This window comes from Abrus precatorius, unplaced genomic scaffold, assembly GCF_003935025.1.
Source record: "Abrus precatorius isolate BTA unplaced genomic scaffold, Abrus_2018 Scaffold6, whole genome shotgun sequence".
NCBI classification, from domain to species: domain Eukaryota; kingdom Viridiplantae; phylum Streptophyta; class Magnoliopsida; order Fabales; family Fabaceae; genus Abrus; species Abrus precatorius.
Genome location: NW_020874406.1, coordinates 25,802,192 through 25,820,534, shown reverse-complemented (window position 1 = coordinate 25,820,534; position 18,343 = coordinate 25,802,192). Strand labels below are relative to the sequence as shown.

The window sequence follows — 18,343 nt, the reverse complement described above, 5'->3', positions numbered from 1 at the left end:
ATTTTATTTTTTTATCATACACACTTGAAGAAAATCGTAAAATCTCAAGCATAGTGAAAAACATGGAGAGGATCAACTACGAGGCGCTATCTGTAGAATGAATCGTTCTTGAGCAGACAACACTAGCAAGTGTCCGAATAGAACATATTCTTCCACTCACCATAACACATCATATATATATAATTGATAATTGATCAAATAATATTATAATAATAATAATAATAATAATAATATGAAAAAAGTGATATAAATAGTGTGGAAAAGGCGAAAAGCAATGATCGAAGAAGCACTAGTGTTGAGTAGTAGCAGCATCACCAAAGCTGGTGTCATTCAATTTCCATCGCTGTTGGTGTCACCATTTCACCATCATCGTCTTCTTCGGAACAAGCCTTTCTCATCTGCGATAATTGCTCTCAGGTTCCTTCTTCCGTTCTTCGTGTCGCACTGTGGAACTGCGAATCCTCTTTGCAATCAATGCCATCGTTGACTTTGAAATTTGTTTTAGTCTTGTGCGTTTAATCGACAATCGGAGTCAGGTTATGGAATTTTGAGTAGCATTTTAATCAGCGTTACGTGATTTCCACTGAATTGATAAAGAGACTAGCCAATTCATTCATGCTTTTACTTCATCATTGTTCTTCTGAATTTCATTTCATGCAGTGAAAGTGTTTTCATGATTATATATATATGTGTGTGTGTGTGTGTGTGTGTATGTATGTATATGATTGGACAACAACTGTATTGAAAACTTGCATGGTTGTCACTTGTGCAATTTTTGGCCTGCAGAAAAAAGGAGTTCTGTGAAAAGCTTATATCCAAAATGGCAAATTATGAAGGACAGGCATTAACTAGTGGTAGCGATGTCAGATCAGGGAATATGAGTTTTGAGCCTATTTTGGAAGATGGAGTCTTCCGATTTGATTGTTTCGTAAATGATAGAGATGCATCATATCCCAGTTTTTCTTTTGTGAATAGCAGGGTTAGAGACACGCCCATCGCTACTCACAAGGTTCCTTCATATACCCCTACTTTTGAGTGCCTTCTAGAGGAGCAAGTTGTCAATCTTAAGGTCAGTTTCTTCCTTAGCTTCTAAAATGAGAGATCTTTAGTTTCTTTTTCCTGGCCTAATTTGTTGCCCATGCCATTTCCCTGGGCTTCAAATATTGATTGGATTTGTTCCTGAACCAGCTGCCTGTAGGTTCCTCCCTTTATGGAACTGGAGAAGTAAGTGGTCAGCTTGAGAGGACGGGCAGAAGAGTAAGTAAATCTTATGGAATTTTAAGTATTTTAAGTTTTGAAAAGATTTACTTATTATCTATGTACTCATCAGCTAAATTTCATTTGCAGATTTTCACGTGGAACTCGGACGCATGGGGTTATGGACCTGGAACTACATCTTTGTACCAATCACATCCATGGGTTTTAGCTGTTCTTCCAAATGGCGAGGCGCTAGGAATTCTTGCCGACACTACGAGGCGCTGTGAGGTGCTGTAACAATTGGCTATATGTCATCCATCTATAAACTTGAAGAGACATTCATGCTTCTATATTAGTCTGTTTGATTGTTGTTTGTTTTGCTCATAAGCAGATTGATCTCACAAAAGAATCAACAATACAGTTTGTTGCTCCGTCCTCATATCCTGTCATAACATTTGGTCCTTTTGCTTCACCCACAGCAGTTTTGATGTCTCTATCAAAAGCAATCGGTAATTTTCTAAAAAAAGAATCCAATTATAAATACTCCATGGCAATTATGCCCATTTCATTCTTGTTGAGGGACTTGACATAATATTTTATACAATTATTTTGTTTTGAAACGCTGAAATTTATCATCGCTTATGGAGAGTAGTCCATATCAATAGAAGAACCTGGTACCTATCTATAGTTGACCCACATGAAATAAGGTTTCTTGTGCAACGTAAGTTAATCTGTTATGTGTGTGCATAAACATTAGTGAAATGTATGGTATGCTTTTATTACATAGGAGCTAGTCAAATTAATGTCTAAGAGTAAAGAAAATATTGTCAATATTGATAATTTTATGATTATTTATATTTAATCTTCAAATTTGGAAAGCATGCAATGTGAGTTTACTATTATCTTTTATGCTATATCTGCTAAACTATATAGGTATAAAATTTAAGGAGAGATCCTTTTTAAATTAAATTCATGCATGCATTAGGTAGTGAACATTATTCTATTCAACACTGTCCAGGTAGCAAAAAGATCTTGCTTACAGATTCATCATTATTATTATTTTATCAGGAACGGTGTTTATGCCCCCAAGATGGTCATTAGGCTATCATCAATGTCGTTGGAGCTATTTATCTGATCAGAGAGTTCTGGAGGTACTTGCTGCTCTCTTAGCAGTGGTGACTCTTGGACTGTTTGCATTCATTTATATACAAACCTTGAGCTGGAGATTCTGAATATGAATGATTTCCAAGTTCTGACTGTTGTTGTTATAGTCTTTTTGCCTCTACTGTTTTTTTGGTTAAGAAAAAATGAAATCCTTTTAAGTTCTATTTGGCATACCTGTATTTTAATGTGTAAGAAATCTGGGTATTTTGGGTGGGAAGATATCATACCTAAACTTGGTGTTCACCAAGATAATATTTAAGCGCAAAAATGTGGATGCTGCATGATATCAAGTTTCTTCATTATTGAGCACACATTTTAATAGATATGGGGATCCTTGATGCCTGGGAATCATAGATGTATAAATACAGTTTAAATAATGAATTTATATTTGAATATGAAAGACCTTATGTACAACAAAACATAGACATTAGACAATTGTGGGAATCTTGAAAAAATTATGTCATGTAGACATTCAAAATACGTAGGAATGTAGGAGTTATCTGTTGCTACCATCTTAATTTTGTATGCTCTAATGCTACTGATTGTTAGTTTTCAGAAGCATGTTTCATATTTTCTTGACTTTTTAACAATTAAATTTTGCAGGTTGCAAAAACATTCCGGAAAAAGCACATACCTTGTGATGTGATATGGATGGATATTGATTACATGGATGGTTTTCGTTGCTTTACCTTTGACAAGGCAGGTTTTTTTTACCACCAGAAAAGGATTAAGTATTAATTTACTGTACCATAATATTGATTTTTGCATAAGATCATTTTTAGTTGTGCACATGAATTGATTTAGTGATGAGTGAGTACATGTAGTTTGTGGTTCATAAATTAAAGTGATGTATTTCATAGGTTGTGTTGAAATTATAGGTTTTGAGTATGAGGGAGGAAATTGAGAGAATAGAAACTAGATACTCTGAAATTGATGTTATATGACGGGTTGATAAAACCTAAAGCAATAATTTTCCTAAATAAATAATGAGACAAATCATGAAATACAAGGAAATCAAGAAAATAGGGAAACTAATCTTAAGATATAGTAAGGAAAAAAGAAAACTGATTCCAAAGGATAATCTACGCTACTCTAAGAAACAATAAAGATTTTTCTTTTATTCTAACATTTTGTTTAATATAAATTTCTTTTGTTGGTTAGCATTAACTGTCCCACCTGCACTGTTAATTTGGAAATTGCTTAGTTAAACTTATTTGTTGGCCATTTTAATGTCTATAACAATCCTTTCTTGTTTGAAAAAGTAAGTATTCCAACATCTTTCAGGAGCGTTTTCAAGACCCAAAGTCGTTAGTGAAAGACCTTCATTATAATGGTTTTAAAGCTATTTGGATGCTTGATCCTGGAATCAAACAAGAAGAGGGTTATTTTGTATATGATAGTGGGTCTAAAAATGATGTATGGGTTCAAAAGGCAGATGGAACCCCTTTTGTTGGTAAGCCTTTATACATTAATGTTTCTGCACTTCAAGCCTTCTTCATCTGTCCATTCACTGTTGCATTAAGCCAATATATCCTTCTCAGGGGATGTGTGGCCTGGGCCTTGTGTCTTCCCTGACTATACACAGTCAAAAGTTCGTGCATGGTGGGCAAATTTAGTTAAAGAATTCATTTCTAATGGTGTTGATGGTATATGGAATGATATGAATGAACCAGCAATCTTTAAGGTAATTTATCCCATTGGTTTTTTTTTCCTTTGAACATGAAACAGTATTTGATCCAAATCTTACTAATTTGTGACTCGAGTTGTTCCATTTCTCTTTTGTTTTACCTATTTCTTTTGCAGGTTGTAACAAAAACAATGCCTGAGAGCAATGTTCATAGAGGAGATAGTGAACTTGGAGGTTGCCAGAATCATTCTTTCTATCATAATGTAATATGCTTTGCCTTTTATTCTGATTTTGGTGTCACATGCTATTTTATCATAAACTTTTTGACAATATATATGAGGGGATGCACATGATTATATAATTACACACTGCCTGCATCTTGGTTCTGATGTTGATTCATGAATTTAGATTTGTTAGTGTTTCAATGTCTTACCCTGTACGATAGGCCATAGGGTACTATCAACTTTTATCAGTTGTTTTGACTGTTCACTGTAGGTGTATGGTCTATTGATGGCAAGATCAACCTATGAAGGTATGAAACTAGCTAATGAAAACAAGCGTCCTTTTGTTCTCACGAGAGCTGGATTTGTTGGCAGCCAAAGGTATGCTGCAACTTGGACTGGAGATAATCTTTCAACCTGGGAGCATCTTCATATGAGTATCTCCATGGTACTTCAGCTGGTAAGATTCTTAGTAGCATAGATGCTACTTCCCTTGAGCAACATTTTCATTTCATGTCTTAACACCATTTACATCTGGAGCTTCTTGTGAAGCATTTAAGTCGTTGTAGTCCTTTCATCATGGCATTCTATATAATGCACTTCTTTGTGTGCGTTTTTCTGGTCTAGTCAATGCAGTGTATGCCTAGCTGGGTATAAGTTGTTATAACAAATAGTTAAGTTTTGGAGACATTAGTCACCCAATTGATAAATGATACTTTTAATTGGCAGTACTCAATATTACCTCTTTAGACAAAAATGATTAATGGCAAGCAGCAGTCTTGAACACTACACTAGATATTGTCATTGACTATCCTTTCCAAGTTTTCTTAGAGTTGTGGTGAGCTTGATTCTTTTCTATTTAGAGAACTGTACCAGGGAGGGCTAGATTATTTTCTTTGTAAACTTTATTCTTTCATTGGTTGCAGATGCTTTTTTAATAATTTCTGAAAATGTAGTTAAGTTCCAGAAGAATTATGATGTTATCATCTTACTATAATATAGTATTTATAACAAATTTAAACATAAAGCCTGAATCAAAGGCCAAAAGGGAATAATATTACCTCCGAATAATAATTCTAAAAGAATAGCAAGACTGTATATACAGTGCAATATGTAGGCAAAACTAAGGGTGTTAACGAGGTAAAATAAAACCATTTATGTGTCTTCAACCCTAAACCCTAAACCCTAAACCAAATAATACCTCCTAATTAAGAGATGATTTTTTCTTACTGAAGACTAGTAAACCATGTTGGATGGCTCTTGTATGGGAGGGCATGTGAGCAATATAATATAAAACCATTCATATGTCTTCATCTAATTGCTGAAGCTTTTGAGATTGTTGGTTCATGACAACAAAAAGGTCACTTTGAATATATATTATATTTTCCTCAATAATTTGCATTCCTCGTGTTCAGGGACTCAGTGGTCAGCCACTGACAGGTCCTGATATTGGTGGATTTGCTGGAAATGCAACACCTAGGCTTTTTGGAAGGTGGATGGGCATAGGTTCCTTGTTTCCTTTTTGCCGTGGGCATTCTGAAGCTGGCACCACTGATCATGAACCTTGGTCTTTCGGGGAAGAGGTTAGTTTGTCTTTGGCTGTATAAATCAATATTCTTGTGATTTCCAACTTTTTATAAGTTTGAAATTTATCTAAATTCTAATTTTAAATTTTTTGTCATTAAATATGACGTGGTGTAAAAATAATGAAGTCTGTATATTCAGCCTGATCATTAGCTTGGAATAAAATTAAAAATTTTGAATGAATAGAAAATAGTAAATAATCTCACATATTCATTTCATGTTAACTGTGTGTTTACTTTCAAAGTTGTTATGTGGTTGTCTTTTCCCCCTAATGGAACTTGATATCTTTTGAATTTTTTTTAAATTGTCTAAGACATCCAGCACATAAAAAAAATACTGGGCTTATCATGTGATGTTTTTAAGAGCATTTACAATTGTATTCTGCTTCTGGCCTTTGCACAATTTTATTCTTGTAATGGTAATTTGTTATTAGTATTTGCTAGCACCTTCTGACTATATTTTGAGTGCTGGTATACTTCTTTATTAGAGATACCTTCAATTTCTTTTCTATGTGAGCTAGCACTGACTGATATAGGCTGAGGACAAGTTTCTTTGATGAATGGGAGGATGGGACAATTTGCATTCCTGAAAATATTTGTTGGTAATGAAATAAATTCAATAATTTGTGCATTGCTAACTACAGATCTAAATTTTTAGTGTGAAGAAGTTTGCCGATTGGCATTGAAGAGGAGATACCGTCTGATACCACTTTTCTACACACTTTTTTATTTTGCTCATACTAAGGGCACTCCAGTGGCAACCCCTACTTTCTTTGCTGGTGGGTTCTTGTCCTGTTTACTAGTTCTATTGTCATTGGTTTTATTAATTTTATTCAAGCTTTCCTCATATACATCACATTCTTTTTCTTTTGCAGATCCACAAGATCCTAGCCTGAGAAAACTTGAAAATTCGTTTTTGCTTGGTCCAGTTTTAGTTTATGCAAGGTTTGTCTATTTCTTTATTTGTCTATCATCAATCTAGATAGGCCTTTGCAGGAAATAGACAGGTTTTCTGGATGCTTCTATGAATGCTGGCTGCAAATTTGATATGTTCATAGAAAGGGGAACGATAGAAAAAAAATCATTTTTTTTCCAGTTGTAAAGCAAAATTAAATCTTGTCATGGTTAATCCAGTTCAACCATACTATGTTCATCCTTCTTTTTTTTTTTCTTAATTTTAAGCGGAAAACAATAAATTCATTGACAGTATGATACTGGAATGACAGTATGTATATTCACTATTGGTTTCTGCTCTTCTTGTGTTTGTGTGTAGTTTTTTAAAAATTTATTCCACCTTATCTGGCCTTATCCATTTTGCATTAAAGATGTAAATATTAAAAATGTAAAAGTAATGTTTTCCCTTATTCACTAGCAAAGAAGAAATCTGTGTTTTGTAAGTATTTTGGTCTTAGGAGCTCTGATGTTTTTTGGGGTCACAGCTCTCGTGATTAAATTTACTCAGAAGTTTGATAGAAAGCTCTATTACACATATTGTTGTACAATATTTGCTGATTTTAACGTGTTTATATCTTGATCAGCACCTTACATGGTCAGGGGTTGGATAAGTTGGAGATTACTTTGCCTAAGGGGATATGGTTGAGATTTGATTTCAGTGATGTGCACCCGGTATATTTTTCCCTTTTCTTTTTGTTTTCATTTTTATTGTGGTAGTATGGTAACTTTTTTTCCTGTGAACAAAAAATAATTGTATTTGTTTGTTTTCGTTCTGTCTGAGACATTTCAGGATTTGCCAGCTTTATACTTGAAAGGTGGCTCAATAATTCCTGTTGGCCTCCCTCTTCAGCATGTTGGAGAAGCTAATCCCTCAGATGACTTGACACTTCTCGTGGCTTTAGATGAGTTTGGTAAGTCAACGTATTCAACTTTCCCTTGTCATGCTTCTACTGCTATCTTGATAAAATGTCTACTACTCAGATTAGCATCTTGCTGTGAAGGGCTATATTAATAAGATTGAATAATTGACAGGGAAAGCTGAAGGTGTTCTATTTGAGGATGATGGTGATGGATATGAATTCACCAAAGGCAATTATTTATTAACACATTATGTGGCTGAACTTCAATCGTCAGTTGTTACTGTGATTGTACACAAAACTGAAGGATCATGGGAAAGGCCTAAACGCCTTGTGCATATTCAATTATTGCTTGGTGGGGGTGCAATGGTATGTTATTTCTCTGTGAGAGGAAACATATGAAACTTCTGTATAGAAAAAAAACAACTGTAAAAATTTGTGTTCGGTTTATTCATTTATTTCTCTTTTAGTGTGTACTTGATCTTAGTATTTATATAGTTTGGTTTTATAAACAGCTTGATGCATGGGGAATGGATGGAGAAGTTTTGCAAGTAATTTTGCCTTCGGAAGAGGAGGTGTCAAAGTTGGTATCTACTAGTGAGAAGCAATACAGGGAATGTTTGGGTATGTGTTTGTCCAAGTCGTTTACTTGGTTAGGTTATGAATGTTAATTTATAATGTATCTATGCTTATATTATACCATTTCTTATTTGCTTGACCATCCTTTTCTCTGTTGATGCTATATGTTACCCTTTGGTATAGTGTTTTAGTTTGTTTATCTCTTGCAGACAATCCTGCTTTTGAAGGATATGTGTATGTTGAAGATATTTCTCGGTTTGGATGTTCGACTTGCTATTTCTATCCTATAGTCTCATGTCTTTATTATCTCCCATATGGGATTGTTTTCCTCTGTAAAAGAACTGAGATTTTTGCATGATTTTAGTTCTCCCACCCCCTTTCCATGAGCAGAGTACAGGCTAGGCACTGGTTCTATTCTGCAAATAATGTTGCATTTTACTTCTGAATTGTATCTAACATGCATGCAAGGATCCTAAAATTGCCAATTCTATACCAAAGTGTGCTACTTTCTTCTTTTTTATTTTATTCAATATTTGCAGAAAACACAATTCCAATTCCTGATGTAGAAGGGGTTTCTGGACCCAAGGGAACTGAGCTTGTAAGAACTCCCATTGAACTGAAAAGTGGCGAGTGGGTTCTTAAATTTGTTCCCTGGATTGGGGGTAGAATCATCTCCATGATGCACATTCCTTCAGGTAAGCTGATTGTCCATTAGCAATTTATTTACTTCGTCTTTTAAATGTTTAGAAATGTACCAGTAGCTTGTGTTTTTTAGTATGCCACATGGATATGATTCATATTGTTTATGATATCCATTATAATGTTGATGATAGTAAAAATCTGTTTTCAGGAACACAATGGCTCCATAGTAGGATTGAGATCCATGGGTATGAGGAGTATAGCGGTATGGAGTATCGTTCTGCTGGGTGTTCTGAGGCATACTCTGTCATTGAGTGAGTTTTGTATTGCATGACTTCATTGAGGAAACTTAATTGTTTAAAGCCGCTAATTTAATCCTAGTATATACCCTTTTTTACCATGTAATTTAGTTCTTGCCAGTTTCCACAACCCCCCCCCCCACCCTTTTCATTTGATATTCAGTATGTATTTTGTGACAATATTTTTCTTGCAGTCGAAAACTTGAGCAGGCAGGGGAGGAGGAATCTGTTGTAGTAGAGGGTGATATTGGTGGAGGACTGGTTCTTCAACGACAGATATATTTTCCAAAAAATGCCACCAATGTCATCCAGATAGACTCTAGTATACTAGCCCGCAATGTTGGAGCTGGTTCTGGAGGGTTCTCAAGGTTATATGCGAAGCTCTCCCTCTTGTATCCTTACAATATTGTATCTCCTTATAAAGATAATATTAAATATATGAAGTTAATTTAATCGTGGGGTCTTCTCCAAGTCTGATTGGTTGAAATAGAGGACATGGTCAATGTTTCATGAGTTGTTAAGCCATAGATAAGACTATGAAAAAATCTTAGCTTGCGTCAGGGGGGTTAAGGCATGTTTGGTTATTGAGTGCCACTGCACATTTGCACTTGGAAACGTACTCTTGGACAAGCCCAAAATTAGTTTCAGTCCCAAATGTTAATCTTCCAGAAGTAACATTTATTAATTTCTTTTCAGTTAGTTAGATTTTACAAATTTGTTGTTATATATGAGTTTAAATATTTTAAAAAATACAACTTATCTGTTTTGGACAACTTCATGCTCAAAAGTAATTTTACTTAATCATATCCAGACAAATTACTCTTTCAAACTTACTTTTGGGTGGATATTACCCCAATGCATACCTCATTCTTTCAAATCAAATCTTCCAAAATATATTTTACTTACAATCGATTATTCATCAGTCATCTGATCCGGGACATGGACTTAAGATTGATTAAAGTACGTTAGAAGAATATTTGGTTAGTGTGTACGAGGATTCTGGTGGAAAGCGGGGACACTAATGATCAAAACATTCTTCATGTCTGTTATTTTCTAAACTGAAAATGTTTTGTCAATTGCCAATTCAGATGCTCTGATTTCTACTCTGCTTTCTTGTATGTTCTGCAGGTTGGTTTGCTTAAGAGTTCACCCGACATTCAATCTTATGCACCCCTCAGAATCTTTTGTCTCATTTACTTCGGTTGATGGATCAATTCATGAAGTCTTTCCTGATGGTGGGGAGCAATTCTTCGAAGGAAACCTTATTCCTAATGGTAATGTTCTTTTTTATCTTACTCCTAATTCATTATTACCCATATGAAATGTTGGAATTTCTACTCAGCCAACAACCAAGCAAGTTATTGTTATGTTCTCAACTAAAGTCTGATTCTTGATATTTTAGCATGACCTTAACATTACAATTACTTAGTGCCACCAAAAAATTAGACAAGGGACATTTTGTCAAGATGCAACTTAATGTGATATTTCAGCATTCCACTCCATATCTGCTATTGTTCAGAGATTTTACTATGCAATTAGTATTGTTCCAATTAATTATTTCATTCGTTAAAATGGGGCTTCAGTTTGGAATGTGATGACAGCCTTCAGATTGCCTTCTCTTGAGAGCTTGAGAACACTTTTATTTATACAAGGAACAATCATCAATAATCTTAACAATTCATCCCACTAGTAGAACTAGAAACTACCCTGAACAAACCAATAAGAAATTGGTGACATTCTTCTCTTCCACATCCCATTCTTTTCTATTTCCCCACCCGGAGGGAAAAAAAACGAAAAAAGAAAAATTCCAACATTCATTTTTAAAACCAAAATGTTCTTATAGAGAGGTGTCTAAGATTTTAGGTATTTTGTTAACTATTTTCATGTTGTAGTTTAATTGTTCAATCCATTCTTCCGAATCTACACTGCAGATAATAGTGTTCCTTATAAAATTTTCATTGTAATTTCATTTCAGGCGAGTGGAGGCTCATTGATAAATGTCTTGGCTTGGCACTGGTCAATCGTTTTAAAGTTAGTGAGGTATTCAAGTGTCTTGTTCACTGGGATAGTGGCACTGTGAACCTAGAGCTTTGGTCCGAGGATAGGCCTGTTTCAAAGCAATCCCCTCTCAGAATTTCCCATCAGTACGAGGTTATAAGAATTCCATAATATTTTAACTGCATATTACGGGGAATGTTCGAAACAGCAGCATCGTGCTACAGAACATGCACGTAATAACCATGCGTCTAAATTCAAGTGTTATTTCGTTCTTCCCTAAATGCGTGTATCATGTATATTTGAGGGGGAATTGTGGAGGAAGGATAATGAATAACAACACATCTGAACTTCGAGGTCCATTAGGATCGTTTTGTATTGTTATAACCAGTAATGGTATATCTCCCTGAAAAAAGAGTAAATTGTCGCTACTAAAGAATAGTTTTAGTATGGATGACAGAAATCATATTCTCTATAGACCAGATGAATTCACAAATTTTATATTTCCAAATTTACACACCAATTTCTATTAGCCTGTAATAAAACTCTTCACTTATATATTATTTTCATCTAAAAGTGCCGAACTCTTAATTGCAATATTCTAAATTTCGTTTGATGTTGACTTGTATTTAAAATAACGAGCTAGGAATGCCTTTTTTTCAAAAAAAACTAGCAAGCGTACAATGTTGGCCTATTATTATTTTTGGCATTTTTAAAAATATTACTTACTGAAAAAAGTGAAAATGTTATCATTTGGATTATTTTTGTTACATGATATTTCACATCATTTTTAAAAAAAATTTCATGTGTATTGTGCTTGTGCAATTAACACAAATATTAAAAAAATTAGATTTTGTTAACTACAAATTAAAATTTTTATAAAAAAGAATATACAGTTATTGTAATGAAGTTATAAATATATAATAAATATTTTTTTTCTAATAAATTTTTACTATTATTAGTTATTTATTTTCGGTTTAACAAAATAAAAAAAATTATTGATCTTGTACTTCTATAAAAAGCACAATCCAAAATTTAAAAAGAATGGGTGATACTAATAATAAGTGTTTCAATTAAAAAGTTGAACAGATTTATTATGTTACAAAATTAGAAAAGTAACATATTTGTAATAGTATAATATGTGATTATTAAAATTTATTATGAATAATTAATATTTAAATGTAAAAATTATGTGATCTTATTTAAAAAATGTAACTTTTAAAATCAATCATGTAATTTTGTCATGATATAAATTTATTTATTTAGTGTTTTAATAGTACTAATACTTTTGTTAAAATATTCTGTGTTACACCATCTATAAAATCATAACTCAAAATTATTTTAAATCGATTAAATACTTTCTTTTTTATAATTTTTATCAACAATTTATAAAATTTCCTTATTTAGTAACCAGCATACTTAAAAAATCTTGTATGTCTCACATTTTATATGCCATGTCTTTGCAGTACTTTCCTATGTTTCCACTCTCATTGTCTATCCTTTTACAATCTTCACCACATAACCCCCTTGGGAAAAAGTGGCCAAGATTGATTACATTTTAGATTATATTTTCTGATATTGTTCCTCAAGCAACCAAACTTTACAACTTAAAAAAAATTAGAAAATTGATAGAACGTTCTCTCTTTATCTCTATTGTTTCAATTAGCTGAATAAATATTCTAGTCAATAAGTTTGTGTTAGCTACTTAGGATAGCTACAAGCTTGATAGAATATTCGTTCTCTGTTTTTACAATTACTATAAATGTAAAGGTTGGCTGGTGAATAAAAGTTACCATTGCTGCATGATGCATCTTTCTCATTAAATCTAAACATTCTTGTAGTTTTTGTTTCTCTTGTTTTCAAAATTTCTGCTAAAAACCCAACAGATTCAACATGAAACTGGAGATTCCAAAGTCGGAGAGTAACAATATACAGGAACAGATATTATATAATATTTCTACCTACACTGCATCCTACTTAACAATCACCTCAATTAAGCAAAAGAATCCATGGTTGTATTAGCACAAGCCCACTGTTGTCAAGCTAAGAAGAAAATGGGGGTAAAAACTGTATTTTCTGCAGGAGAATTCTCCCTTTTATAATGTTCCATATAACCTAATTTCAGCTTCTTTGCCACAGATACACAATTAATTACAAAAATATTTTAGAGTTACATATTTACAACTGTAAATGCTGATTTGGGATGAGCAGCCCAAATCATGGTAGGGACACTCCCAAATCTCTTTGACTACCGTGACTTTGAAGTAGCATACCTGGTAAAGAACACCGTCACGGTAGCTTATGTAGCACCTGGCAGCATCATGGTCAAAGAACAATCTATTTGTGGAAAAAGTCAAGTTGTTCTTCAAAGAAGATCCTCAACAGTCTGATTCCAACCACATATTATCTTCAATTTTTTTATTTTTAAACATTTTCCCTTCCCTTCAGCGTTGTTAAGTGCAGGGCTGCCTTTTTCCATGGTTGTTGCTCCTTCAGTTTCCCCATTGATCTCTTCCTTACAGTGGTAAAAATATTTACATGTGCCATGTAACAAATTGATCAAGCTGTCATGGTTTATAAATTTGGCGTGCCATGGACAAAAAATTATTTTTGTCCAAGCCAAAGAAATTCCTCAACATGGATTGAATGTTCATTTGTCAATCACATACACAGCATCCTCATATTGATGCCATATTTTCTGATGCTTTTCCAAGACATTAATTAGTAAAATTCTACTTCACCAATTCTTTCTGCTCATTGATCTCCTAAAAGGTGAAATCCAAGACGAAGTAAAAACCAATTAATAGAAGCTCTTGCCAAAAGGAATAAATCGATGAATTATTTAGCAAAACATATCATGGAGCTCTCTTGGATATCATATAACTCCACTTGTACCTTCAAGCATGTACAGCAGAATTACAAACACTCCATATGAATTTGAACAAATATAGACTCCACCACACTATTTACACTGTCATCATTAGACATAACCGAAAAAACACTGTATAGTCAGTCCCAGCAATTTTATTTATTTCTATAGCCAAAAGACATCAGAATTTGTGTCTAAATTCTCACACTTCAACATCAAAAGAGGCCAAAATTTTAGACTCTTAGTGATAACCAATTGGAGCCGCAGCCTCTCTCAACTCTCGTCCTTGGTAATGTATGTCCTGCAAAACATTACATTAAAAATCCATTAGCATTTTTTACTTATATAAAAAAAACCCTTAAATTTTTTTGACTGTTTTAAGTTCAATAAAAGGGTATTTTGGCTTACTGAAGCAAAGTGGTTGACATCACGATGATGTGCCTCATCAGCCCTCACAACCATGACCACATCTCGTAGAGTTGAGTTAGGTGGCAGCTGCCAATAGTCCATAGCAATGGCTGGAGCTGGCACATTTTCTATGTTGCCCTTGTCTAGCTCCTTCAGGAACTCAGTGTAGGAGTGTATAGCCTCTTCCTCAAGGTAACCAACCATGCGGTGGGCAAATTTAGGTGAGAGCAAATAGCCTAAGAAATATGCATTGAAGAAAACTCCTTGGACAGTTATGACTAGAGCACGCTCATACCACTTGGGCTTTGCAACTTCCATGAATGTCATCAGGTGCATGCGCTCATTCTCTGCTTCTTCTATCAGTGCTTTGATCCAACCACCACTGTGCTCAAATCTTCTAAGGGATTTGCAATGTAGTAGCATGCCTCCTACCATGCCAGGAACAGCTGCCACTGTCTCAAGCATCATTGCCCGGCACCCATATCGTCTCTGTACATTTGCATACAATACAACATAATTAAGAAAAAATAAACTTGTAACGTAACGTATAGAGTACAAAACTCATACTAAAACAGTGTAATGTTAGCTATCTATCTAACACACTTTTTTTTAACATTTTTAATATCAGTTAAATTTTTTTAAAATTATAAACACAGGAAAAAATATTAAATTAAAAATGATAAAAAAAAGTAAGAGTTACTTAGTTTTTATAGTTTTTAATATATTTTAACTACAAATAAAGAGTCTGTTAAAAAATATTAAAAAATATATTACTATAATTCCTCACATAAAAATGAATTTTTCATACAATTTTTATAGCACATGTACAAAAATATAAATATATTAATAATATTACATATTACAAATTATAATAAAGATTTCTTATTTTGTGTCCTTAAACACAACTTAAAAAAATAATTATTTATTTAATTCACTTAAATTTCATTATTAATCACGTAATAAACCTATATTTGAATAATATATGAGAAAAGAAGTTAGATTAAGTGTTAATTAACATGGCAATTATTTTATTCTTTAGGAAGATTGTTAAATGGTAGAGGTAGCAAGTGGAAATTTGAAAATAAAAATCAATGGAGTAGGAACCCCATGCATCTTGGGGTGGAGTTTATCAAACAATATCGGATCATTCTCTTTAATGTGATATTTAACCAACTGACCTCATCTCTAACCAAACCACAGCCAAACATCACATGCACTATGGATGATTTGATTTTAGGTAAAACAAAATAAGACCTAAACGTATGGCCAAAAACAAAATGAATATGAAAATAATAACCAGTAGTATACAAGCACTCTTCAGTACTTATGACAACCAAGAATTATTTTTAAAACAAATACCAGAATTTTATATAAATCATTCTATTTAAAAATCAATTTAAAGGGGAACTTAATTAATATGTAATGATTAAAATTAAAAGTTGTATTATTATTATTATTATTTAACTTTCAATGTTCTCATAAAAAGTATCCAACTCATCTCTCACCGTGAAGATATATACAAATCAAGAAAAAACAAAAAAAGACTACATAAACCCAACAATATATAATTTTTAAAAATTTGTGTTTGGCATGAAAATAACTTAGAAAGCCATAAAACAATCATATACCAATATAATTTATTCTGTTAGAAGGAAAGTATATGAAAAGAACTAAAACGACACTTTTAACCATATAGTTGAAGATAACTAAGGGAAAAAAACGTTAACCATGTAATTAATGCAAATACCTACAAAGGAGGTTGCAAGAAAGAAAATGGAAAACAATGAATGTAGAACAGTGTGTGTTAGAGAGAGTAAGAATTTGGGCTATGAAAAGTAAATAAATATATATGTATAAAAAATTAATAACGAATGAGTTTTATTAAAAAAAAAATACATCATTTTTAAAATTTATGTTTTCTAATGAGAATAAATTATATAAATTTTTGTTCCCACGTTAAAAAACCTAAAAGAAGATACAAAATAAACAGGAGTAAAAAATTGAGTTTTGAATATTGATGTAATAATTAGCATATTACAAATATAAAAAATATTTTAAAGAAAAGGCTTATGTTCACAATAAAATAAAAAACTAATTAACCTTTGTTTATACAAGTAAAAAAAGATATTCCCCTCTTCATTTTCTTTTCCTCCCAAGCATTCCAAAATACCTGGAAAAACAAGTCGGTGGGGTATCTAAGAGACTTGACAGTCCAATAAGCCATTTTGTCCAGAAAAGTGAGAGGCGCGTGATGCTTCTTCAGATCAATGGAAACATTTGCTTTGTATGTGTCCCATGGCTTCAACCAAACACAAAAATGATCATCCATCATTTTCATTGTTCATTAACACAACCATCAAATAAATCTAATTCAAAGAAAGAAGACAAAAACATGCACATATGTTTATACATATAAGAAGCTACGTAGCATACCCTAAAGCAATTCCACTTCCATTCCGTGCCATCCCCTTTGGTGATCTTTGAAGGTTGAACACCCCAATAACTCACAATCCCCTTTTCCTCTTTCTTCCCACTCTCAGAAGACGATTCAACCTTCTTATCAACCCCATCGTTATTCTCCTTCTCTGACATAGCCAAAGTGCTCCCATTTCTTACACCACCTCCATAAACCGCTCTAACCCAACAACCCCATTGGCTAGGAACACCAACTTCACCACCCAAACCCTTCGCCATCAACAGTGCGGTGTTGCCCACACCGTTGTTACCACCACGAGTCATCATCATCATCATCAACAACAACACGCAACTCTTACACCACAATCTGAGGAATCCAGAAAGAAAAAAAAAAACTTGTATGCGTGATCAGAAGCGAGAAAGTTTTTCAGAAAAGGACTTGTTTGGTTGTGGAAGAAAGGGTTTAAGGAGGGTATATATATATATATTTATGATACAAAGGGAACGTACTTAGTTGGCATGAGTTTTCAACAACTCGGATTCCTTTCATACATAAATTTTGCTTTTAAGGTTCCACTTGAACAATATTTTAAAAGATATTTTTATTATATATTTGACAAGAAGGATAATACAAATCAAATAATTAACTTTTACTTATAAATTGCCTTAAAATATGCACAATTGATAATATAATTAAAAATATATATATTTACTTATATATATATATATATATATATTCACAAAAGAAATCAAACTTGTATACAACATCTTTATATTATTTAGGTGGGACTTAAGTTTAAGATTTGTATTTTAATTTTTTTGGTAAGTTGTAATTTGATATTTGTATATTGGAGTATTGTACTGTCAAATTCGAGTTACATGGCTGTCGTAATAGCAGCAAAATTGTACTTCTTTGAGATCATAGTTGATCATTATCATTTACCATATAATAAAAGTTTGCTATTTCTTGGAGAGCAAGTAGATTGGAATTGATTTTTCCCAGAAAAAAAGGATGGGATTTTCGTGCTGATCAAGTTAAAGACTGTGGCCCACGTTGGCTGAACGTTTTAGAACAAAACAAAAATATCTTTTGCGTGGAAACCGACTTGCATAATTATATGCATTCATTTAAAAATTGTATACTTAATTTTGTCACATTTGTTTTTTTTGGTAGATATCTTGCCACGTAATTAGGCAACTCATTCTTGAGATTAAAAGGTTGTAATTGATCTTGTCACTTAATATTATTTTCAACAGTTTGGTTAAGAGAATCAGAAAGTTAACTGATAGGTATTGGTGTGCTACATTCAAACACACCTACAGAGAAGGAAAGATCAGTGCATAAATAACATAAGTCTTTATGGTGTTGTTTCATGATAATTCTGGAGTTGCTATATCCCAGTAATGGGTAGTCTCTGTTGCACCAAAAGAAAAAGATATCTTGCTACCTATATCAATTACCTTTGTAATTATAAATATATATAAAAAATATTTTACAATAAAAGTGAGATTGTTTAATATGAAAATATTTAAATA

General features: G+C 33.0%; 2 protein-coding genes across 5 annotated transcripts; one reads left to right on the top strand and one right to left on the bottom strand.

Moving 5' to 3' along the window:
- Window positions 1-222: 222 nt before the first annotated feature.
- On the top strand, window positions 223-11,703 carry LOC113869127 (alpha-glucosidase 2). Of its 2 annotated transcripts, none has more exons than XM_027505288.1 (23): window positions 223-417; window positions 787-1,069; window positions 1,189-1,257; window positions 1,348-1,485; window positions 1,589-1,706; window positions 2,266-2,348; window positions 2,965-3,060; window positions 3,646-3,814; window positions 3,903-4,045; window positions 4,165-4,251; window positions 4,484-4,669; window positions 5,625-5,792; window positions 6,451-6,571; window positions 6,668-6,737; window positions 7,331-7,418; window positions 7,537-7,657; window positions 7,779-7,972; window positions 8,119-8,227; window positions 8,722-8,877; window positions 9,033-9,135; window positions 9,315-9,488; window positions 10,249-10,394; window positions 11,096-11,703. In XM_027505288.1, the coding sequence occupies exons 1-23, from the start codon at window positions 275-277 to the stop codon at window positions 11,287-11,289; spliced, it is 3,159 nt and encodes a 1,052-aa protein (XP_027361089.1). In that variant the 5' UTR covers window positions 223-274; the 3' UTR covers window positions 11,290-11,703. The 2 variants fall into 2 exon arrangements, with proteins under 2 accessions (XP_027361089.1, XP_027361090.1); XM_027505289.1 differs by having other exon boundaries at window positions 277-536.
- A 1,186-nt stretch (window positions 11,704-12,889) lies between these two features.
- LOC113868554 (ubiquinol oxidase 1, mitochondrial) lies at window positions 12,890-17,345 on the bottom strand. Of its 3 annotated transcripts, XM_027504233.1 has the most exons (5): window positions 16,826-17,256; window positions 16,563-16,691; window positions 14,744-14,881; window positions 14,393-14,572; window positions 13,055-14,285 (listed from the first exon to the last, which is right to left on the bottom strand). In XM_027504233.1, exons 1-5 carry the CDS (start codon window positions 17,141-17,143, stop codon window positions 14,226-14,228), a joined length of 825 nt encoding a protein of 274 aa, XP_027360034.1. In that variant the 5' UTR covers window positions 17,144-17,256; the 3' UTR covers window positions 13,055-14,225. The 3 variants fall into 3 exon arrangements, with proteins under 3 accessions (XP_027360032.1, XP_027360034.1, XP_027360033.1); XM_027504231.1 differs by having other exon boundaries at window positions 12,890-14,285; window positions 14,393-14,881; window positions 16,826-17,345; XM_027504232.1 differs by lacking the exon at window positions 16,563-16,691 and having other exon boundaries at window positions 13,163-14,285; window positions 14,393-14,881; window positions 16,826-17,258.
- Window positions 17,346-18,343: the final 998 nt, after the last annotated feature.

Coding starts and splice junctions, on each gene's coding strand:
- LOC113869127 (XM_027505288.1), top strand. CDS start 275: ATGATCGAAGAAGCACTAGTGTTGAGTAGTAGCAGCATCACCAAAGCT. Junction 5,793..6,450: donor CTTGGTCTTTCGGGGAAGAG/GTTAGTTTGTCT, acceptor CTAAATTTTTAG/TGTGAAGAAGTTTGCCGATT. Junction 10,395..11,095: donor AGGAAACCTTATTCCTAATG/GTAATGTTCTTT, acceptor ATTTCATTTCAG/GCGAGTGGAGGCTCATTGAT.
- LOC113868554 (XM_027504231.1), bottom strand. CDS start 17,143: ATGATGATGATGATGACTCGTGGTGGTAACAACGGTGTGGGCAACACC. Junction 16,692..16,825: donor GGAAGTGGAATTGCTTTAGG/GTATGCTACGTA, acceptor GTTTGGTTGAAG/CCATGGGACACATACAAAGC. Junction 14,286..14,392: donor ATGTCAACCACTTTGCTTCA/GTAAGCCAAAAT, acceptor AATGTTTTGCAG/GACATACATTACCAAGGACG.